Genomic DNA, 19,926 nt, shown 5'->3' on the forward strand with positions numbered 1-19,926 from the left:
TATCATAATCCGCACGCTAGTCACAAACACGATTCTATATAACTGAATTAACCCGGATGTAAACATAGACATCATAAGACAATACAATAAAGATAACTTCAATACACTACATCTCCCCCTTCTTCAGATTAAAACTAACCCCAAATAAACAAAACACTAATATGTTATTGCAACAATATCACTGAAGAGGAATTTTGCCATTATCACACTGAAAACTTTGTATCGACATTTTAGCAGACATGTTTGAAGAAACACAACTGTAGCTCACAGAAAGATTACACTTGAAAAGAATAATGCAAATCTCACAGAAATACATCTACAGCACCACAATAAGCATGCAACATAAATACTGCTAAACACAGTTCCAACCAAATACTAATTACTGCGAAAACTCAGTTTGGCAAGCTTTGTTTATAAACAGTGGTTATTACACGTTGAAGGCAAGTCAAATAGTTTCAACAATCTACACACTGCAATTTTGTTCAAAAGGCACAATAACTTTCCCATAGGTAATAGTAGTATGTTACATAATTTCAGGTAAAAGTCTAGTTAGTTCACAATTGCATCTATCACAATTTGGCAGTACCTACTTTAGTTTATGTACATCGTCTTCACAATTGCTATTAACTTTACATAGTAACACTTACACAGATACAGCATTACATACAATTACTGTTCAAGAACATATATAATCACGGTATTTCACAGGCTTGTTAATAGTACGACTTGGTCTACTTCGTACAACTCTCGGACTGTTATTTAACTTTTCCTCGGGTAATTTCTCACCCAATACATCATTTTCACTAACAGGTATATCACCCTTTTCAGACACATTATTATCACGATTATAGTGTTTCAGGAAAGAGGAATTGCGTGTTATTTCCACTCCTTCCTGATTTTGTACTGTTATTTCTCCTTTGTTATCACTGACCACTTTGTGTGGGTTTGGGTCGAATGTTGTTGACATCTTGTTGCTTTTCTGACCCTTTACTAGCACTTCGTCACCCACTTTAAATTCGGGATTAACTGCTTTTCTCTTTTGGTCAGTGTACATTTTCCCTTTGATTTTGTTCTCCCAGTCAGCATCACGAATCTCCTCGTCCAAAAGATCTGGATCAGGTCGTAGCTCTGGTAACTTTGTCTTCATCTCTCGTCCAAACATCATGTAGTACGGAGTGGCTCCTGTTGTAACCTGTGGCGTTGACCGGTAAGCTGTCAAAAACTTGTTGATCTCTAACTTCCAATCCTTTTTCTCCAGTTGTGCAATACGGATTGATTTCATCAGTGTGTGGTTCTGTCTTTCCACCTCTCCGTTTGCTTGAGGCCACAACGGTGTAGTCTTCACATGATTGATTCCATACTCTATCAGAAAATTCTCAAATTCTTTGGAAACAAATTGTGGTCCATTGTCGGTCCGCAATGAAAATGGATACCCGAATCTCGCAAACATTGGTATCATAGCTTCAATTATCTTTGAACTTGTAATTGTTTTCATCACCGCAATTTCATAATACCTACTGTAGTAGTCGACGACAACTAGAATATTCTCTCCACTAGGCAATGGTCCTAGTATATCAGCGGCACAATCTTGCCAAGGTCCACTTGGAGGCAAGGTTCTAGCAATAGGTTCTGGTTTGCTTACTCTGCTTGTCACTTGGCATCCGTGACACTTCTTACACAGCTCTTCTGCTTCTTTATCCATCTTTGGCCACCAAACTTTTGTGCGAAGTCTGTTTTTGGTTTTCACGATTCCCTGATGTCCTTCATGAGCCAAATTTAACACTTGTTTTCGTAACGCTCTCGGTATTACGATTCGTGTTCCTCTCAGTAACAGTTGTCCACAAATACACAATTCATCTTTCATATGCAAGTAACTTGTGTTAGTGCATTTGGACCAATCTCCTACTCTGACGTTTCTTCTTATTTCAGCAAGTTCCGCGTCATTGGCAGACTCTTCTTCTATTTCTTTAGGTGTCAAAGCATTCGGTGTACTATTGATCACCACTGATCTCACAAAATCATACGAGTCTCCTTTATCTCTGCATATTCTTGAGTTCAACCTTGACAAAGCATCTGCAATGTTTGTCTTCCCTGGCCTGTACACGACGTTGAAATCATATCCTTGAAGTCTCAGCACCCATCTTTCCACCCGTGCTGAAGTCTTGGATTTCCTGGAGAATATGTACTCCAATGGCTTATGATCAGTTTCCAGTTCAAACTCTTTTCCAAAAATGTACAAGTTAAATCGTTCGCAAGCCCATACTAAAGCTAAGGCTTCTTTCTCAGTTTGACTGTATCGACGTTCCACGTCTGACAAACTCCTGGATGCATACGATATGATTCTCCATTCACCATCTTGCTCTTGGGTTAGCACTGATCCTAAACCCACTGGCGATGCATCTGCTATCACTCTCGTCTTGCAATTATTCCTGAAGTATGCCAAAGTTTCAGCTTTTGTCATCAGCTTCTTGAGCTTCTCGAAAGCATCATGTTGTTTCCTGCCCCATATGAACTTTGTGTCTTTCTTTGTCACGTCATAGATCGGCCTAGCAATTGATGCTAAGTCTGGAATGAATCTGGCAGAAAATTGTACAAGTCCCATGAATGATCTCGCTTCTGTTGCAGTCTTCGGCGGCTCTGCATTTTGAATGGCAGCTACTTTCTCTTCACTAGGGCTGACTCCTTTCTTGCTTAGATCATGCCCAAAGAAAGTTAACCTCGGTAGCCTGAATTCACACTTCTTTTGATTCAGCGTCAAACCAGCTTCTTCAAGCTTGTCAAGAACAGCAGAGAGTCTTCTATCATGCTCTTCTCTGTTCTGTCCGTGAACAATTACATCATCTGCAATATTTGCTACTCCGATACAGTTCTTCAGAACGTCTCTGATGATCTTCTGGTACTTCTCCGGCGCAGAGTTCAAACCAAACATCAGTCTTTTGTATCGGTACAAACCTTGATGTGTTACAAATGTGGTAACATGTCTTGAATCTTCATCAAGCAATATCTGGTGAAACCCCCATTTTAAATCTAATTTACTGAACACAGTACTTCCGTTGAGTTCCAGCAACAACTCTTCCACAGTTGGAATTGGATGGCGTTCTCGAACGATGGCTTCATTTGCTCTACGCATATCTACACATATCCTTATATCACCATCTGGCTTTGGTATAACCACTAAAGGTGAAATCCATGTAGTCGGACCTTCTGGCACAGCTTCTATTATGTCAGCTTGGAGCAACTCATCCAGCTTTTCCTCTACCTTGTCTCTCAGTTGAAAAGGTACTCTTCTCACTGGCTGCGAAACTGGTCTTACTGATTCATCAATGTGCAAATTGAGTTTGTAGTCCTTTAGTAAACCAATTCCAGTAAACAACTTTTTGTGTTGCCTCACTATATCTTCATCCACATTGCTGACAACATGTGGAAATGGGCCAACATGGAGCAGACCTAATTCTTCTGCTGATTTTTTTCCCAATAGTGAAGTTCCGTCACAACTCACAACAACAAATTCTGCCTCACATTTCTTACCTGAGGCATCCGATGTGGCAACAGCTTCAAATGTTCCTCTTATTGGCAGTGGCTTGTCATTCCCATAGCCAAACAGTTTCTTCTTAGACCCTGGTGTTTTCTTGATTATTTTCACCTTTGACTTCTTCAACCATTCCCATGTATCACTGCTTAACAGATTGCATGATGATCCGGAGTCAACTAGGATATCCATTTTAACTCCCCCAACAGATAAAGTCACAAATCCCTTTTGTCTACTTGACTTTATGCTAAATGTTCGATGGATTTCTTCTTCTTCTTCTTCTTCCACAGCATGTGTCCTTGGTCTATCTCTTCCTGGCCCTCTGGCTCTGCCATGCCCAGGCGACCGCTGACCAATTGGCCCAGATCGACATTTCATCCCGAAGTGTCCTACCTTTCCACACTTGTTGCAAGTTTTACCTTTAGCTGGGCATTGAGCATCACCTTTAAAATGACCTTTTCGACCACAAGCAAAGCATTCCTTTCCTTCCTTGTTTGAAGATCTCATTTGGTTTCTCCTCGATCCTGTCACTGCATTGACCTGAACCGAGTCTGGAGTGCTTGACATAATTTTAGTCCGGGCAATCACTGCTTCGTGGGCTTTGGCTTCCTCAGCACATCAGCCAAAGTTAACGTTTGCTGTTCAAGGAATTTTCTTTGCAACTCCCTAGAGTGGCATTTATCAACCACCTGGTCTCTTATGCGTTCGGCCGCATTTTGAAATTCACAAGTAGCAGCGCGTTGTCTCAATCTGCATACATACTGATCAACTGTTTCGTTACTGTTCTGTACCAGTTGATGAAACACATGTCTTTCGAATGGAACATTAGCTCTGGGAATAAATTGTTCCGTAAGCACATTCACCGTTTCCTCATATGTCTGGTTTATGGCATTCTGCTCGTTCACAAGCGAATAATATAGCTCTTGTACTTCTTCTCCTGCCGTGTGCAGCAATAGTGACCTTTTCTGCACATCATCAGTGACTCCAACTCCATTGACGTAAAGATTAAACGATCTGGTCCACTTTCTCCATCTTTGAGACAGACTGTGTGGGTCTCCCTGAACAGCAAATACCTTTAACGACCTCATATCGCACGAAATCGTCCTCAGGTTTCTGGCAACAACCCCCGCGTCACCGTTCCTGTGAGGATTAGCAAGGATTCCATTTTGCTGTCCAGACTGCTGTTGACCGTTTTCTTCAGCCATTCCAAGGCTAGGCTATTTTCACTACGTGCAGTACTTAGCTAACACACGACTTATTCATCTAGTAAACTCGACCTTCCTAAGCAGATCGCGATCATTTACTTTATCCTCGTCGCCAAATGTCGTGTTTTGTATTACGTTTGTATTCCATTCGTATTCTATATCATAATCCGCACGCTAGTCACAAACACGATTCTATATAACTGAATTAACCCGGATGTAAACATAGACATCATAAGACAATACAATAAAGATAACTTCAATACACTACAGAATGGGCTACCATAAAGCCAGCAAAGAGTATGGAGTTCCCAAAACGACACTCATAAGAAGGGTCCAAGGAGATAATATTAATGCTACTGGGAGCAAAAAGGGACTTGGAAGGTTTCATTCCACGTTTCAACTGCTAGTAATGCCATCAGCGGTTTCAAGAAATGTGGAATCGTACCTTACAATCCTGACGTTTTTGGAGAGGCCGACTTTGCTCCATCGGATGTTACTGATATTCCTATTGATCCTGTTCCAACCAACACCGAATCTTACTCCGTTAATGTTAGTTCAACTAGCATTGACTTGTGTGATTGCAGAAATATTGGCTTAGATGCGGCTGGTCTTCCCGAGATGCCTGAATCGTTACCTGCACAGCCAATAGATGTAGCCCAACCGTCCTCTCCTGAAGATGCAAATTCCAGTTTCACAATTAGGCTATAAGTCCTGTTGAACTGCTTCCTATGCAAAAAACAGCTCACACTCGCCAAAAGAGGAAGTCTAAGAGAGGTGCAACTGCTATTTTAACCAGTTCACCATACAAGAAGCAGTTGGCTTCAACGAGTCGTAGCCAATCCACGGTATCTGGCAACAGCAGTAAAACAAGTTCATCGAAAAAGCGCTCTATGAAGAAAGCTAAGGTTTCCAGGTCATCAATGCAGCAGAAGGACACAGTCGATGAAAGTGATAACAACGTAGATGCAGAATGCTTTTACTGCAACGAAATGTATTCCAAATCATCCGAGAATGATGGGTGGATCCAGTTCTCCAAATGCATGCGATGTGCGCATGAAGCCTGCTCTGGGTGTAATGAAGAGGATGAAAACTTTATTTGTGAATTATGTTTTTAAAAATTGATAGTGAACTGCGATTACTTTCATAACTACTTCGCTTATGATGACAATTTGTAAATAAATTGATTGTGATGTGGAACAAATTGCCTTTTTTACTCAAAACTTATGGTGGTCCATTTTACCCACATGTGGGGTAAAGTGGACTATTGGAGATGCTTTTAAATCAAAAAAATTTCATGTAAGAAAGCAAGCATCAGTAAAAGGGCACTTCAAAAATTAGCGAAATACCTTAGAGTTAACTCTCAAAACAAACAAGTCAAATGTTTTGGTGAAATCAGTGAATTGTAACGATTTAAGCCTTAGGTGGTCCGCTTTAAGGCTATATGAGCGATTGCCTACTGAAGGCCTCAGGTATAAAAGTGCGCTAACAACTCGCCCAACGTGCGATCAACGTCGGTCAAGGACAGTGTCAGCTCGGAAGCCGACTAGTTGGATTGTATATTCAACCGGAGCCTGAAAATACAATCCTGAAACCAGCTTGATAACTAAAATTTATTGAATGAATCAACCTTAGTTTTTAACGTAATCTTTTCAAGTTTGGCTTTGCTTGCAGCGGGAAGTTTGTAACAATTTTGGCGCATGCGCATTTGTGTAAAAAAGAAAGAATTACTACGCAAATTTGGCAGAGTGTAAATATGAATTTGAGCTCGGTCAAATTTATTTTTTCAAGGTTAAACCCAATCCAGGTTCGACTTCGATCTGGAAAGCTCGGGCCGAATTACAACTCTGACAAACTGCGCACGTCATGAATCAACTTCGAATATTCTTTTGATAGTGGGGGAGGGTGGGGTAAAGCGGACCACCTAAGGCTTAAATCGTTACAATTCACTTATTTCACCAAAACATTTGACTTGTTTGTTTTGAGAGTTAACTCTAAGGTATTTCGCTAATTTTTGAAGTGCCCTTTTATTGATTGCTTGCTTTCTTACATAAATTTTTTTTGATTTAAAAGCACCTCCAATAGTCCACTTTACCCCACATGTGTGGGAGGACCACCACTGGTCCACTTTACCCCCACCCCTTGGTTACTATTATTTTGACTGTTGGCCAAATTTTGGCTAGTCAGTAAGCGGAATGAATCTATGTAATGCGTACGTTATACAGTAAAACTTCTTTCTACCACTCAACCAAACTTCTACTTTATGCATGTAAAATAAAATCTAAGTTACAAGACATACCTTTCAATAGATCAGAGAGTACAAAAAACGAATTCCGTGCCTTTTCTTGCCTTCTTTTCCACGTAACCTCGAATAATGACGTGTGCAACCACGTTATGTCATGTTTCACTAAACTTAGTGGTATCCGCGCGGTTAATAAACTTTATTAAGAAAATAAGAGGGGTGTGCCACTTTACCCCGTTGGTCCGCTTTACTCCACCTTCCCCTACGCTATTCAAAACGTATTTTTGGCAGTATAGTTTTAAAAACTCTGATAGTTGCATGTGTTTCTGTGATTTCCAACTTGATAAACCTGCTAGTTCAAAATTCTTTCAACAAAATATCGCAACCAAGTTAGTGTTTTTCTGGAGCTATTTTCGATCGATTAAATCCTCTTTGAAAACGTTAAGATATTAACAACTGATTTCATGCCCATACGATCCAATGTAAGCTTTGTGCAGCCTAATAGAGTTGACTTATATCAAGTTGTAATGGACAAGCACAGTTTATTTTGACCGTTGAAACTTGCAATTATTAGATTTCTTTGGTTGTTATTGTGGTAATTCGTTTATTTTAGTAATTCACAATAGACTCCGCAGCAGCTGGTGGCATATTACTAGCCTGTATATATACCCAGTCTACCCTGCGTGTACGCAGCAACCCCAATAGCATCGTTAATATACTGAAATGTGGAGGCAGTATCAAGAATAGATGAACCATTACATGCAACAATGGATGCATTAATTATGTTAAACAGGATCCAAAATCATTCAAGTTTAAAGCTAATGGACTGTAACAGCTGTCGATTAAATATTCAATTTAAGATTCATTGAAACATATGATGTACAATCATGAAGATATGTGGAATAATATTTATTGCATTTAAAATAGGTTTTGGAGTCAAGCCAATAAAAGTGCTCCACAAACTTCTGATGTGCCCGCCTCTTCTGCCCAAAAACAATTTCTAGAAGTCGTTCCCGTTCCAGCTCTAGGCAATGCAATACCTCCTCCTCCAAATCGTCCGGTAAAATATGAACGTAAAAGATTTTACCATAGTACCACTATACTTGCTTGTCAGTGATGTACCTTAGGTAACTATAGGAGGGTAACTATATCGTAAATTAGTTATAGCGAACTTGAATGAAAACGTCGTTAGTCAAACTCTGCGTTTTTCAGTAACAGATTTTATTATGTCAAGATATTGACTTGTAGTATACTATATGATTTACACATCATTAATTGGTATTAGTTGTCTTATAGCTCCATTTAAATGAAATCTTGTAATTAAATACAATGATAATCGGCCATATCAAACCACGGATAAAGACAACGACCATAAATAAGGCTAACGAGACAAAAACATGCACTGTAGGTTCTTTAAGCATTAAACTTGGTTACTGCAGTGACATGAATTGTTTAAATAGAAAACAAACTACACAGATACGGATAATTTAGTACAAACAAAAATTTAAAAAATGATCTTTGTTAATAGCAAGAATGTAAATATTTAATTAAATAGATCTTGCACTGTTTAATTGGTTGTTGTTTTTGTCTGTAAGAAATTGTTTTAACAAACTAATGAACCTTTTTTAATTCTAAGTCCGCGGAGCCTTCGTTGTCTTCTCTATATTTGCTTCTGTTTATTGTTTTATTACAACCTTCTTCTCATCTCTTACACACCAAACCTTTCTTGATGATTGACAATTGGTTTGTTTGGTTTTTTTCGTACGGGATCATTCGACAACAATTTGCGAAAGTTAATGTAACAAAGTACTGTATTTAGGGTTGTCCATGGGAATGGGATTCCCACGGGAATCCCATGGGAAATGTCCCATGGGAGGGAATGGGATGGAACAGCACGAATTGCAATTCCCATGGGACATGGGAACCAGTACAGAGGTTATTGTTTGAAGCCATTTTGTGGGTGAAATCGATTTTAATTTAATATATCTATCCGAAAATGTAAATCTAAAAAATAATATCTGCCCGAAAATGTCATAGCTTCATTCTAACCTGCCAATTTTAAATGGGATGGGACATTGGGATGGGATGGGATGGGACAGGCATGAATTGCTATGGGATAGGATGGGATGGGACAGAAAAAAATGTCCCATGGACAAGCCTGTGTATTTAGCAATTATTTAGACACCTTGTGTCGATTTTATGATGTCTTGTAGCTTAGTTCTTACATTGTAATTCAAACCAGATCTTATTCAAAAGTAAAACTTTCCTTCTCTACTTTGTCACTGATTCACATGTGATGAGAAGTTTGTTGGTTGATTGTTGATGTCACAATTATTCGTTGATTTGCATCATCAATGACGAAGTAGCGCTATAAGATCCAATCTTAGGAACAGTCTTAGTTTGCCAGTGGATTGTAATGGTTATTTCGCTTACACAAACCTACAGACTTCAGGAGCAAAAGAAAACGACCGCAAGCGTATATACAAGTCATATTTTTGGACCGTCACAGCATCGCCTCCGAAGGATAGTATTCGTTAATTAGTTAATTAGTTATTCTTTAATAATTAATTAGTTAGTTAGTCTAAACTTCCATGGTTAAGAATTTGCATCTTGAAAGAACAAACGCAGCTTCGATCTTGCAAGAGTACCACGTCATGCTGGAGAATGTCCTTTTCTTGAACTTGGTTTCCAGATTGCGTGCGAGCTGGATAATTGGTGTGTTGTTCGCTTGATTATTTCTGCAGCATAAGACACTTACATCATCGATATGCGGTTGTCCGAAATCTTCCGATGACGTAATGTACTGGTCACGTGATGAACTCGGTGACTTGTCACACACTAAATGTTACAGAAAGTGAAATTTTTAACATATTTTACCAAAGTAACGGTTTTCGCCATATATTGAATCAGATTGTTTTTATATATAAAAAAAAAAATTAAAACTATAAAAGGTAACGCGTTTTCCAACTACGGTTATACTTTGGGTTAATTGTCTCGTATTGAATAGGCAAATTTTCAGAAAAAACTGCAGATGATTGCGTTTGAGATGATTGCGTTTTAAATGATTGTGTTTTAGAGCATTCAAATGCATTAATTTAGTGATAAAGAACTTTGACTGCAAAAACGTAATTACACTTATAGTCCAATTAGCAGCCGCATAACCGGTGCACATTTTGTCACGTTAAGGGTTGAGGCAGATACAGGCCATGTGTGTTTGCCAGCGAAGAAAACTTTTTTATTGTGATATTTAAAGGACAAAAAGTTACTGCGCTACTGAACAAGCAGCAATTGAAAGTAATGTTATCAATAGATGATAGATAGAGATATACCTGATGGGGAAAGAAGCATGCCACGACAAATGAGCTTATTCACCCTTCCCATTACACATGCATGTTATATTTGCCATACAATTGCGACGTATCTTGTCAACCTCAACTGCAGACACGTTTTCAAAAATTTACAGAAATTTTGGAATATTATTATTTGAATTTGACAGTAAGAAAATGTACATTTATTAACATTTAACGTAATTTTAAATTAAAATTAATTAACATTAAACTTGTCAAAAACTAGTCAACGTCAAATTCGAAAAGCGAGTGATAAAAACAACTTCGACTTTGTTGAAAAAGATGTCCTTATCAAGGAACGTGTTACTAACCATATAGCCGTGATCGCTTGTGCAATTATGTCTGTTTGAGGTCTCCCGCTAATTATTGCCTGATGTGACAAAAAGGATCAAGGTTGTCCAACCCACGGGCCAGAATGCAGCCCGCCGACAAGTTTCATCCAGTCCGCGATGATAATAACCACTGCCGCCATTTTGGAATAAACTTTCACACAGTAGGTCATATTTTTTCCGCTATCGCACATTTCCAAGGATTTGGTGTATTTTGTAATTTATATTGCTTAAAATTAAAATACAGCTTGAAATAAACTGCTTTTTGTGTATGAATGTATTTATTATTTTTGTATAAGTTTTATCTGGCTTTCCGAGAACTATAACAGCCGTTTTCGGCCCTTGAAAGAAAAATTTAGAAACTCCTGATCTAGATATGCTTGGTTTCAAACAATTTTGTTTAACATGCCATGATAGCTAAAACAACCTTAGCAAGTCAGCGTTGTAGATATTTTGGTTAGTATAACTATAGTAGGAATATCTGCAGCAACAGTATTTTGCTATTAAGCTTTTATAACTGAATGTGTTTGCTTATAAACAATCCGCATTACATGCAGTACCCAAGTGTATTGACGAATGCAAAACCTATTCATAACTGTGATTGATATTTGCTAGATTGATTGGTAGATTACAGAGTTGCACAAACTTTTATACCACCAATCTTTATTTTTCACTTAGTATCGGTCGACGTACAATAAAGGTCCCTTTACAATAGCAAATCAAACATTTAAGAAATCAATCACATTAAACAGTTTATTTAGCATAATTTTAATAGCAATTTATATTTTCTTTTACACTGCATGGTTCTCTACACTATATGAATAGTGCTTATGAAAACTATGGAGATTTTATTGAATACTCTTGCAACATAGATCGGAGAATGTTATCAGCAAGATTTTTGTTTTTCTTTTGTTTCAGAAAAAACCGCATCATCTTGATAAATTCCCCTTCTGGATTTCTTTTTGCCAGACGCGTTTTTGATTTCTCGGTCAATTCTGGGGCTTCTCCGAACAAACTCTGGAAAGTTCCTTTGTCAATCGGGTTTGAAATTCTGCAAAAGTCAACAAATGTCATTTAAAATTTTTTAATTTATATAAAATGATCTTTATCACGTCATACTTTGATTTTAAGATAATGCAGGACCGTGACAAATTAGCACATAAATAATCAATTAATTTTGAAATTAAATTTTAAAACTATTCAGATGTTTGTCGTTTTTCAAATTTTTTCCTGTTTTTGGAATAACCCAACACCTAATGTCCCAATGTAAAATCAAATGTTATCTTTAATATGTTCATGCGGTGATCAAATTATGTATGGGTTTTATTTTTTTAATGAGCTTTTTTTTTGTTTTGAAAGTTTATCATTACAAAAGAGTTTTGTTTCGCATTTTGTAGTAATGTTTGATGCTGTTACAAAGTCATTGCGGGTTCCTGGACGACTAGCAAAACAAACGGTTTTAAGATGCGCGTTGCGAAAACTGACACAGAACACTTAGTTTTACAATGGCTCGAACTTTGCAAATATAGTCAGCGTTAATATGTAACATATTATTGACTCAGGTTAAGAATAACTTCCTGTAACAATCGTCAGTGATGTAACAGGCAGATGAAAACTGAATGTAACAAACAGTTCTACATCTGGAAGTATTAAACTTAAGTTGACGAGGTTTTACTGCATGAAGCGTTCAAAGATCTAATTGCCACTTGATTCTAATTGCTCTAATTGCGCAGGTTGTTTCTTATTTAGCATTTCTTCTTACCCGTCGTTGAATTCATAAATTCCCTCGTATTCTTTGCTCCGATCAAATCCAACATCGTTTACTGTGGCAAAGGGTTGCTGAAAAATATCATCAGCAGAAAAATATGTAAATGTTTAAAACTGTTACGCAATATAGGTGGACTTCATATTAAAATTTTTATACTATAAAAAATACCTTATTCAACTCGACGTCTGGAAGGTAATTTTCCGCCAGAAGATTCTCGTCCTTCGCACAGTAAATTGCATTTGCCAGCAAGACACAAACCGCCATAACTTTCCAAAAAAATGCCAAAAACATTTTACAGCGTGTAACCTTGAAATCTAGATAACTTATAGTACTGGTAAAATCACAAAAATTAATTACTTATTTCGTTCGTTTCTTTACCGGAGCCAACATATTAAGAGCACGATGTCCTGATTTTCCATTAATACTAATTTATTAATTTACATATATAGTTATTTGCAAATGATTCATTAGCTCAAATAACAACTTTTGACGTTTTGCTACCACAACATATTAACTTGGGAACGTTTCTATAAAATCACCTTATCAAAAACATTTTTGCTTGTCCATGGGCACAACAAGATGTTTTCGAACTTAATTACGAAAACGTCAAATGCTGAACGTCTAACTAATCTGAACTGTGAGTCTATGTTTCATACTTGATCACGTGATTATAGCTGGAATACCATGTTCCGCCGTTTACTGTAATTTGTGCTGTGTAGGCCAGCCTTATATTGGCTTCCATGGCCTATATGTCAGATGGCGTTTGTGGCACTTCCGATTTTTGTTATTTGCTGTTACATTCAGACACTTCCCTTCAAGATATTAATTACGTGACCCGGGCGTTATTTTCTCTTAACTGTAAACCACCTATGGTTATTATATAAACCAATAAAGGTGACATCTCCATTATCAAATGAACAAACACACAGCGGTTGTGTTTATGTTTGAACGGTCGCGTTTTAAGCTTTGTACGTCTTGTTGGATGAGAATGATGAAATATTTTGTCATGCGTTGGAAATGTCGCGACGATTAAAAGCATTCCTTTCTCTTAAGGAACAGATTTTCCTTTTATTAGCAAAACACCGTCATAATAGACAATGATTACGCATTTAGTGACTAATACAGATAATTTTTAAGCACAATTTGTATAAATAGAGCTTGATCGGCGCACGTATGTCAAGCGAATAGTTTATTGTTAGGCCTATACGTGATTTAGCTTCTAATGAAAAGATGCCTTTTACCTTTCTGCGCAATGGCCGAGCATTCAACTTCCATAATTTCAAAAGCTTTTAATTTTTTGGTTTCAACTATGACGTATTCAATCATATTGAAAGTATATTATTAATTTAGATGTTTTGAATAAACTTTAAAACTGTAAGTTAAAAAGTAGCTACAACCTAATATACAGTATAATACAATATGCAATATAAAGTAGCCTAGTTACAGTATAGACACTTGATTGCGCACTTGGTATATACAAACAATATTTTTGGAATAATATTTTAACTTGAAATCAGGTTTTTTGCCGATGTTGATTTCAAAACAGCCGAAAATTGTGTAGTCGTTACGGTTACGTAATCATCTTAACATCTGCCAAAAATTATTGTAAACTTTCGCTAACGTGTTTACGCTTTTTGGTGTTTCATGTTCTGTCAAATCATTATTTTTTAATGCGATTTTTTTTAGGCTACATCTTATTCCTGCGTGTACACTACAGTATAACATTCTTGATCAGCAAAATCACCTGCTTACTTTTTTTTGAAACACGAGAAACATTCACATAATTAAACTATACGTATATACTACTAAATAGTTTCATATGTACCATGTGAAACTAACCCTTCCAAATATGGAACAAACACTAACTTTGCCTTCAATTTTATTGGGTCATCACAAAGCACAACACCGACTATGCATAACATACTTACAAACATATTGTGCAATGTAACGGCAATTGTTAAAAGCATATACTGCATGACGTCATTTAAACACAGGTATACATAACTATACTAGTATACATAACAAGTATATATAACTTACTAAACAAGCTTAAACGACGTTTAACGCGGTTTTGGCATTAAGTATATTTTACAAACAGGCTTTCATTGCATTACATCTCCTCGTCAGTTGATGAAGACGTTTCTTCCGACTTCGTTCACAAATTCGACGCAAATCTGCCGCCTGAGATGGCAATGGCCTACATTTTATGTACGGGCTATACACAAACACTTAAAGTAAATGTAAGATTATGTTAAAATTTAAATTCTTTCGGCGCTAACGTTCTTTTCGTTAAATCTAAACTTCCACTTTGTGTCAATTTTACTTTCCTCGTCACACTGAAGCATTTTAAAGAATGCGTCATCACAAATTTGAACCAGCTTTATTTCAGAAATTTTAGGGTAGACTACATACGTTATACGATTCGTAACGAATTTGGCAACAAGTACAGTAAATGTTCTTTGCTTCGCATCACGCTACAGGTTACAGGTTTGACATATTTGACATGGTCATGCTTGTTACAAGGTACACAGCATACGTTACGATGATGCAACCAAGTATATTGAACAACAGCCTGTCATGCGGGTGCCACGCTCTCTCAATGGTGACCCCTTTGTAAACAATCAGCAATGGATGTGAGACATTTTATACAGTACTATACATGACTCTAACATTTCGATGTTTTCGCAATACTCTTATTTGAATGGAGGTTTCCAAACTAAGCAAACTGAGCAATGACGTCGTTATCCGTTTCTTGTTGTTCTTTGTTCATTTCTCATGTCCCTTTGGAGAGGTTCAAGTGTAGGGTGCTGGAAAACCCCTTTTTTATTTCTTAGCTTTTACTTATATGGAAAAATATGTGAAATTGTCATGTTTGACGGCTTTTATACGACGCAGCTTTTACCACAAATAGCACTTAGCTCAGCACTTTTCCGAATATTTTATTTAAACAATGGATTCCTGAAACAAATTTCGAAGAAATTAATCACAAATTGTTTTTTATTCTCAGTTGTGAGAACTCCTTCATTTTTCCGGTTTCAATTCCATGTCTGACGTATTCAACTATCGAAACAGAGCTGTTCAAATGTCATTTCCCTTCACTTAACTTCGCATAAGTTTGTTCAGTAAATTGTTTACTAGATAAGTAAATGTAGAAAAGAAAGGTGTAAGTGTACTTGTACAGAAGTAATACCATCATAAAAGAGATAGCAAGGAAAAAATTTTGTTGCCTAATTTTGATGATTTAAAATAATTTTGGGATAATTACAGACTAAAATTTAAAAAAAAAAATTGGAAAATGTTGCAGTTACGATTTTTCGATGCATTACCTTCAATTAACTCGGTGTTGGGATCAAGACATGAAAAATGTCTATAAAACTTGTTATCCTACCCACATAGTACTAAATTTTTGTTTTGTGATATCGCGATTATGCCAATTGTGTTACATTGCATTGACGTACGATAACAAATCTTTTGAATTGATTTTAAGCAGAGTACTTCTTTTTCCATTTAATTTGCTTCTACAAAAGTTTTTAAAGTTGCGAGTAATCTCCAGCGCATAATAACACACGTAAATCCCCATGACGTCGTCCCCAACTCCACTTAACTTATTCTGAACAATTTGGTCTTACACTCATTCTCCTATACCTATTCCACATTCCTTTAGTACCATCAGTACTTAACGTGTTAGCAGCAAATGCTTACATCCTATGAGATAGTATAAGGTAATGCTGATTTCGATGTCTTCGATTAAAAATAACAAAAATGAAACTAACTGAAGATGTTTTAAATAAAACCCTTTAAGTTATTAGCTCGGTTGCATTCAGAAGCCGCAACGACAAAATCCAAAGTTAGTCAGTTGCAAATGAGAACGATTCTTAACTTTTGTATGTCCAAACTTCTTTGTTTAGAAACAGTTTGTATGAAACAGCTTGCTTTTACATCTATTACTAGTTATCCGGTCTTCGAAGCAAGATGTTACATTTGTAAGTTTTCGTAAGATTTTCGTACGCATTGAATGTGATCCCGGAACAGGCGTTTAGGTTTTCAAGCGAAGCGTTTTAGTGTTTGTTTATGAGTAAGGCGTGTGGTTGTCTATCTTAAATAATTCTTATTGGTGAGATTTTGACTTACTCGTTTCAAAAACACTATGGTCTTTGCAGGAGGAGAATGGCTTTGTTTGCCTCAGTACATAAATCAATTAATTAATAATTTTATTTTTCATCAAAAGCGCGGTGTGGACAAAAAAATTAAACGAGTTTTTATTAACTTGTTAAAAGCGAAAGTAAACAGTACACTCAAAAAAGTACAGCCTAGAGAAAGTGTATTGATATGAAACTCTGCTTTCCTCTTTATAGAAATAGCAAACTCAACGTCCTTGGCTGCGCTGCGCGTGGAATGATCTACAAACACTTTATGGTCCATAACGCTGTTATTATGCCGGATGTTAAATGTGATCTTCCGTTACGGCACTCAATTGTAAAACAACACAACAAATGACGTCATAATAAAACATTCTGGGAGTTTTACTGTTATTTCTATGAGATGTTGGTGTAGCGTAACGCTACCACTACACTAAATACTATACTGCTCCGGAAGATAAAGCTTGATAAAATGTGGAAACGAAGTAACATAACAAATTGCAATTGAGTGAAAAAAATACACACATTTAAAGAATTATCGTGTCACAACGTGATGGTACAGTTTATGATATAATACAAAAATTATATAAGCTTACATAGCCTATATGTGGAAGTAGTAAAATATATCTGCACTCATTGTATTTTTGCAACAATTTCATATAACACAACTTCGTTTTCTCGTTAACACTCATATTCGCCTCGGCGGCAGAACGGTTTTCGTACCTGGTTGTCGTACCTGGTTCACTATACTATTATGTGAGCTGGGTTCCATTCCCAAATGTTACTGTCAGATATTATTGTTACTGTCAGATGTTACCAACTGATGTTTTTGTCAATATATTAAACGTTGTTTAAAAAAAAATTAGCAGACCAGGAATTCAAATAATTCATTTGGAGTAGAAAGAAATAACATTACCAATTATAAATGATAATCTATAAATATTAAAACATAATTTTTTAACACTTTACGGTCCATTCACATCCCTAGAATGATAAAAACAAAATTATGTCCATAGCATACCCTACTACCCTGGGTGACTTCAGCGTACTGCGGTTTTTAACGTATCCAAGCATACGTTCTAGGTATGATGTTGAATTCCTTTACTAAATGTTCTACCTTCTAGATGGTGTTTAGCAAAAGTATTTTCTAAACTTGCCTTGAACCAGATCTGAATTTGTAAACTTTGAGCGGCGGAAGTTACGAAGGGATGTGCTGAACCCGAACCCGAATGTCAACGTATCCACAATAATATAATAATAACATAATATCCACAATACGTAACATACTTACAAACGCATTGTACAGTGAACCATGTAACGGCATGAATATTATTAGAAGCATGCAATGCAAAACGTCATTTAAACGTAAGTATTAGATAAGCTAAAACGACGTTTACTGTCGTCTGGCATCAAGTTATTTTTGCAAGAAATTCTCGCTTTTGTGCCCTACATTTCAGCGCACCTCTTCAGTATTCTTCGACAGTTGTCAGAATTTGTTAAATATGTATTACTCTCGCCTGTAGAAGGCATTTTCGGGTCAGAATTCACGCAGCATGGTGAGAACGTGGGGCAAGGTTCCTGGCAGGGATTCCTTTGGCACTTGCTTCGGCATTTATGTCGGCAACGCCGAGATATCCCCTCATCCAGGCATCTGGCAAAAAACATTTTGTGAGATTAACGAGCATTAAATGATGTCAAGTTTTGTGAGCGTGCAATGATACCATTCTCATGCAAATTTTAATATGTGCATCATGTGCCAGTAGGTAGGTAGTAGCCAGTAGGCGAATATTTGTACAATAAGGATGCTGATATCATGGGTAAACCACGTGAATTGCGAAAAAGTGACTGAATAATGAACCGGGGAACAGCTTCACGCCGGCGCGCCGAAAAGCCAGGAATATCCAGCGTACCTGTTATATACCTGTTTGCTACTCATAAATCTTTTCACATTTGCTGCTATAAGGAAACAAAAACGTTATTTCGTAACATTTCTGCCGCTTATATACAACATTATTCTCATGAACCGATATGCTTGTTGCGCAGGCAATAAAATTATTGCTTTGCTTTCAATCATATTTGGGTTATCAGAAATCATATCACCCGCACTTACGTATATTAACATAAATATTGCCGTTTTTATAAAATTCTCGTATAGAAACACTTAACCGAACTGGAGCAACGTTAAGATTAAACTAAGACTAAAACACCCAAAACTAAGCGTTTTAAAACTACAGAGTTATATACAGAGGAGAGTGTTGTGTGAGTCATGCTCCCATCCTGACTATAATGGCCTTTGCACATGTCACGACAAAAAGGCAAGGAAATGCGTTTTACCTCTTACATAACGATTTGATAGTTTATAAAAGCGTTGACAATTTGCAAGAAACCAATAAACTTCAAACTTCTTTACTTTACTTACATTTTTGTTTTCTCCAATTGTCGGCGAAATCTGGAACCGCCCATTTCAAAGGGATTCGCTTTTACCCTGCAACGTAACTTACACTTGAACCTTTGGAAAAAACAAACACGGTGCAAAAGCGAAAACAATTTTTAAGGTGCTTACTGCTTCATAGGTTTGTAGGTTGATAATTGCAGAAAGCTCTGTCTTTCCGGGTTCAGTGAAGGTGAAAGTGTCGTCCCTGGTATGGAATAATTTCCTGAAAGCTCGATCTCTTCTTGGGCGTTTCTCAAATTTCTATAAAATATTGTTCTAATTATGCTTTTATGTAAATATGCTTCCCACGAATAAGACGGGGGAATAATTTTTATTCTAATTGAAATAAATATAGCCTAATATTGTTCGTTATAGCTGCCATCGGTAATGTGAAGAGCATAGACTACTTTTCAGCGAAACCAAAATAATGCTAAATACAATAATAATGCTATTGCATTGCTATCTAATGCTATTGCACAATAATGCTATATCGTATAAGCATATATAGATTTACAGTTATTTTTGTACTTACGTTGTCTTAGTAATTGTTGATCGAACTCTTGAGACGAAAATAAGAAGAAATATGGAACTTGGAAAGATCCATTTTGTTGTGTTAACAACGTTCATTTTACTTTTTGCAATTTCTTTATGACTTATAGTTATAAATTGTAATCTAGTTTTATTATCGCTACAAACTCTGTAAAATACCACAAATGACTATTCCACTGTAAGTTGGTCACGCCACCGGTTGCAAGTGAATGTGGTTAGGAGAATGGGTGATGTGTAAAAAGTCAATTTAAGCTATTTAGGGTAATTGAAGTGAGATTTAGATTAAAAGGAAGATATAAATTATATGTAGGTTGCCAGGCCTATATGTTATAACATTTAATTTTGATTAATGCAAGAGGCAATGAGAAAAACAGCTTCATACATATG

General features: G+C 36.7%; 3 protein-coding genes across 3 annotated transcripts; all 3 read right to left on the reverse strand.

The window, feature by feature from the left end:
* Positions 1-4,113: 4,113 nt before the first annotated feature.
* On the reverse strand, positions 4,114-4,734 carry LOC143452967 (uncharacterized). Its single transcript, XM_076954123.1, has one exon. The coding sequence runs from the start codon at positions 4,732-4,734 to the stop codon at positions 4,114-4,116; it is 621 nt and encodes a 206-aa protein (XP_076810238.1).
* A 6,575-nt stretch (positions 4,735-11,309) lies between these two features.
* Positions 11,310-12,744, reverse strand: LOC143452585 (uncharacterized). The gene is made up of 3 exons (XM_076953615.1): positions 12,586-12,744; positions 12,412-12,488; positions 11,310-11,700 (listed from the first exon to the last, which is right to left on the reverse strand). The coding sequence occupies exons 1-3, from the start codon at positions 12,706-12,708 to the stop codon at positions 11,487-11,489; spliced, it is 414 nt and encodes a 137-aa protein (XP_076809730.1). The 5' UTR covers positions 12,709-12,744; the 3' UTR covers positions 11,310-11,486.
* A 4,178-nt stretch (positions 12,745-16,922) lies between these two features.
* On the reverse strand, positions 16,923-19,690 carry LOC143452288 (uncharacterized). Its single transcript, XM_076953194.1, has 4 exons — positions 19,523-19,690; positions 19,120-19,251; positions 18,976-19,041; positions 16,923-18,207 (listed from the first exon to the last, which is right to left on the reverse strand). The coding sequence occupies exons 1-4, from the start codon at positions 19,615-19,617 to the stop codon at positions 18,003-18,005; spliced, it is 498 nt and encodes a 165-aa protein (XP_076809309.1). The 5' UTR covers positions 19,618-19,690; the 3' UTR covers positions 16,923-18,002.
* Between the last annotated feature and the right edge of the window lie 236 nt (positions 19,691-19,926).

The sequence above is a fragment of the Clavelina lepadiformis genome, chromosome 4, assembly GCF_947623445.1.
Source record: "Clavelina lepadiformis chromosome 4, kaClaLepa1.1, whole genome shotgun sequence".
NCBI lineage: Eukaryota > Metazoa > Chordata > Ascidiacea > Aplousobranchia > Clavelinidae > Clavelina > Clavelina lepadiformis.

Bases quoted from the DNA above. Each gene is read 5' to 3' on its own strand.
- LOC143452585 (XM_076953615.1), bottom strand. From the start codon at position 12,708: ATGTTTTTGGCATTTTTTTGGAAAGTTATGGCGGTTTGTGTCTTGCTG. The intron at 12,489-12,585 runs GTATTTTTTATA...GATATTTTTCAG, and splicing joins CAGACGTCGAGTTGAATAAG to CAACCCTTTGCCACAGTAAA. The intron at 11,701-12,411 runs GTAAGAAGAAAT...TGACTTTTGCAG, and splicing joins ATTTATGAATTCAACGACGG to AATTTCAAACCCGATTGACA.
- LOC143452288 (XM_076953194.1), bottom strand. From the start codon at position 19,617: ATGAACGTTGTTAACACAACAAAATGGATCTTTCCAAGTTCCATATTT. The intron at 19,042-19,119 runs GTAAGCACCTTA...GTTACGTTGCAG, and splicing joins ACCTACAAACCTATGAAGCA to GGTAAAAGCGAATCCCTTTG. The intron at 18,208-18,975 runs GTAAGTAAAGTA...GTTTTTTGCCAG, and splicing joins CAATTGGAGAAAACAAAAAT to ATGCCTGGATGAGGGGATAT.
- LOC143452967 (XM_076954123.1), bottom strand. From the start codon at position 4,734: ATGGCTGAAGAAAACGGTCAACAGCAGTCTGGACAGCAAAATGGAATC.